Source organism: Gymnogyps californianus, chromosome Z, assembly GCF_018139145.2.
Source record: "Gymnogyps californianus isolate 813 chromosome Z, ASM1813914v2, whole genome shotgun sequence".
NCBI lineage: Eukaryota > Metazoa > Chordata > Aves > Accipitriformes > Cathartidae > Gymnogyps > Gymnogyps californianus.
Window position 1 is genome coordinate 72823934 of NC_059500.1, and position 3944 is coordinate 72827877.

At 48.2% G+C, this 3944-nt stretch overlaps 1 protein-coding gene across 1 annotated transcript; it reads right to left on the reverse strand.

Annotated features, from left to right (window-relative positions):
* Positions 1-2796: 2796 nt before the first annotated feature.
* Positions 2797-3351, reverse strand: PMAIP1 (phorbol-12-myristate-13-acetate-induced protein 1). Its single transcript, XM_050913652.1, has 2 exons — positions 3300-3351; positions 2797-2965 (listed from the first exon to the last, which is right to left on the reverse strand). Exons 1-2 carry the CDS (start codon positions 3349-3351, stop codon positions 2853-2855), a joined length of 165 nt encoding a protein of 54 aa, XP_050769609.1. The 3' UTR covers positions 2797-2852.
* Positions 3352-3944: the final 593 nt, after the last annotated feature.

Sequence of the window (3944 nt, forward strand, 5' to 3'; positions counted from 1 at the left end):
GCCTGCTGACTTGGAAGTACGGAAGGAATTTGTATAACATGATCACACATTCAGAATCCGCAAAAAAACCCTTGAGTTATAACAATGACTCATTTTTCTCGCAAACGCTTTGTATTTATTATCTCAGCAAGAATTCAAGACATACATGCATGGGGCATACAGCAAAACATCTGGCCTATATCCAGAATAGGCCTTGAGAAAAACAAACTCGTGTTGATACAGTCATATAGCAGATCCTTTGCAGAAGTAACAATCAGAATCCTAGGGAGGACATCAGCAAGCGCTTGCTCATATACTGGCACTGGTCGCTTGGATCTAGGTCTTTTTCTTGACCTCCCGGTGAATGCTAGCACTCTTGACAATGCTCAAAGAAACATAAAAACATTTCACAAAAAGCAAATAGTCTTTGCAGATCTAGACAAAAAATACTGTGCTAATACTTAACTCAGATATCCCCATGACAATGCATTTATGGGTATACTTTTTTTTCATAACATTCATGTGTGCTACAGCCTGAAGAATTGGGCAGGCTCGATGAAGCCCGCACCTTGTTTCCTACTGAATTTCAAAGCAGCGTACCTTGAGCAGAACACTTTTATTCAAATACATTTCAGCTACTAATGCTAATGCTGAATTTTCCTGAGAGTCCCAGACAGGCACGATCATTGTTTAGTGTCCTTGATGAAGATTCCAAGACTCCACCAAGCCCAGGACATACAGCGGGAGCTCTTCTGTTGAAGTTGGGGCTGCCTTCGATGAACAACTTTGCTGAGTTGCACGCAGCGCTAGCCTGGGAGCTGGTGTTTAGTCTAGCAGAAACTCTTTGCATTTACTTTTTAATACCTGAAAAACTGACCCTGTACATGTCGGCAAAACACATTACTTTGCAATACTAAGATGAATAACAACTATTCTTGAAACATTATGTTCTCACTGAAAAGGTATTAGCTGGCTTAGAGGAGGAGGGAACCATGCATGTGGCTCAAGCCAATGGCAAAGCTCCCAGTAACACCACTGGGACAGGGTTAATTCCTCCATGCGGAAAGCAGGCAAAGTCAGTCAGCTTCTGCTTAGTGAAATCAGTGACAACAAGTAACAGCCATGCACAGTTGGTTGTGACAGAGTGGCCAGAGCTATATAATGACAATTTTGCAAAGGCAGATTCAGAAGAGCTAACCGAAAAATTAATTATAAATACAAACAAGAATTCACTACAAGGCAGGAAAAAATGTAATTTGAACAGACCCAGAATTCAGAAAGTGCAACTATACAGCCTTATACAATGCAAATGTACTTACATACAAGGTTAGTCAAGAGAAGAAACTCTGACCATTGACCTAACAGGTAGCTACAAAACGTGATCAGCTTCAGCCATTTTCTTGCTAGCTTGCACCCATGAAAAAATACTGTTTAGGATCGTGTCTGACATGAATTGACTAGCAGAGTTACTGTTTGCCTTGATGGCGATCAGCATGCTTAATTCAGCTGCTCCGAAGCCAGCCAAGGGTAGTAACCCCTCAGTGAGATAGGCATAATGGATCCATCCACTGGATATGCTACAGTGGCTTCTTCATTCTGGAACCGAAATGAGGTTCCCATGAAATGGAAAGAAAATAAAGTACAAGGGAAGAACCTTCATGTGTAAGTATAGTTAAACATTCAGAAATCCAAGGCTACTTTCCTGTACTGACTGTAACATTCAATTCTATTGATATTATTTCTTCAAAGAGAGGTAGTTGCTTTCTTTGAATAAATAACATTCTCAAGAAAACTTGAGATTCAACTCGGATTCAACTTTAAGGTCTACTTCTATTTAAGAGTTATTTTGTTACTTATAAAGACACAGCAGTATTGTACTGTTCTCGAGAAATTCTTTGTAATGTTGAAAGAAATCTTCCACCAAACATACATACCTCAGTATCTGTATTTGTGTAATATATATTCATATATGTCTTATATAATGCTATACTAAAGTATGCTCCCTTCTGTGTTGCATGAAGTATTTCCTTTATTATCAGAAAACATTATGCTTTCTTCTAGTTAATATAATGTACTTTTATGTCATGTTTTGAACATTTTTTCATACTATTTTCGAGCCTAACAAGTAGCATTTAATTAATAGTTCTGTGAAATACTCCTTTCATACACATGGGGTGCACATATTTATATTTTGTATATATATTATATATATATACAAATATATACATATATGTATTATAGACTAGAACCATGCAACATTGTGTTGATTCATAGAATTGTAATTTTTAGTCCACAAAGCAACATCCTGTAACAAATAACCTTTCAATAAAGATAGTGGTTTAATTAACAAATTAAATAATCCCACCACCAGATTCCTGCCCAGCAGAATCCATGCTTGAGAAAACAAAAGCAGTCAGAAACCGAGCAACTGGCTTTTGCCTTGTGATATACAATCCCATGTTCCAAGACACTGACTTTATTTGGCTTCTTCCCGAAGGTGGTCCAAGCTCCTCGGTGAAACGCAGCTGTGGGACACGAGGACCAGAGGGTGACTGGGGAAACTAGCTTCCTGGAAGTCTTCTCAGACCAGGCTGCAGGGCAAGTTCTGTCTTGCCCCAAGACTCCCCATCGCATGGCGAGGGGCTCTGCCCATCGCTATCTTTTTTTTTTTTCCACCTGGCATTCATACGCCAATATTGCTGTAACATTCCTCAAAGAAATCATGTTGCGACAGCCATCCTTCAGCGGCTACAGGCAGCAGAATACAACGCAAAGAGCTTTCTTCATCTCCCAGTGTCAGTGAAGTCTCTTGTTCCGAATCCACAAAGCCAAGGTCTTCCCCTGCTTTTCAGCACACCGTGTCCGAGGGGAGCTCACGTTTCGGGGCAGAACAGCTTTGCGAGCAGGTTCAGGATCTTCTGCCGCAGGTCCCACTTGTCGCCTATCCTGCGCAGCTGGAGGGCGCACTCCGCCACCACCTCCCGCTCTGCAGGGGACACGCACGGCCGTCAGCCACCCGCACCGCCGCCTGCCCACCCATCTCTGTTTTTAATTTTAACGAGATCTGGACAACATTGAAAATTTTTTTCAGTTTTTCCCTTTTTTCTCAATATTAACCCCCCCACTACGAGCAGCCGCTGTACCACCCCCACCCCCCACCCCCGCCCCGCACCCACACGGGCGGCCGCAGCCGCATCCCGCGGCGCGGCGGGAGCTGCCCCCGCTCCCGGTGCTGGAGCTGGGGAGGGCAGCAGACCGGCTGGAGAAGCGTGTCCCCCCCCGCCACCCACCAACACCCGGCTGCCTTCACCGTCCGGTACCTGCGGGAGCGGCGGGCTGCGCGGCCTTGCGCAGGGTCCTCCCAGGCATCATCGCGACGGCGAGGCACGGCACGGCGGGGCACGGCACGGCGGGGCACGGCACGGCACGGCTCCGCGGCGGTAAGAGAGTGCGGGCGGGCGGGGCGGAGCGCGGCCCTAAGAGCGGCGGCGCGGCGGGGCTTTCCCCGCGCCGTGACGTGGGGAAACCGCGCGGGAATCCCGCCCCCCCGCCGGGCGGGCGGGCAGGCAGCGGCGTGTCGCAGCGCGCCCCGGGCAGCGCGGAGCCGGGGCCGGGGCGGGGGCCGGGCCCCCTCCCCCCCCCGCCCCCCCCCCCCAGGACAGCGGCTCCGCTGCGGGACAAAAAGGAACGGCGGGATGGGGTGTGCTGGAACAGGGGGAGATGGAGGGATGGGGCGTGCTTGGGGGAGAAGAGCTGGAGGAGTGGGGTGTGCTTAGGGAAGAGGAGATGGAGGCGTGGGATGGGCTTGCGGTGGGCCAGGAGAGGTGGAGGGATGGGGTTTGCATCTTCTGGGCAAGAAGAGGTGGAGGGGTGGGGTGTGCTTGTGCTAGGCAAGGAGAGATGGGAGGGCGGGCTGTGCTTGTGGTGGTGGTCCAGGAGAGATGGACGGGGTTGTGCTTGCGCTG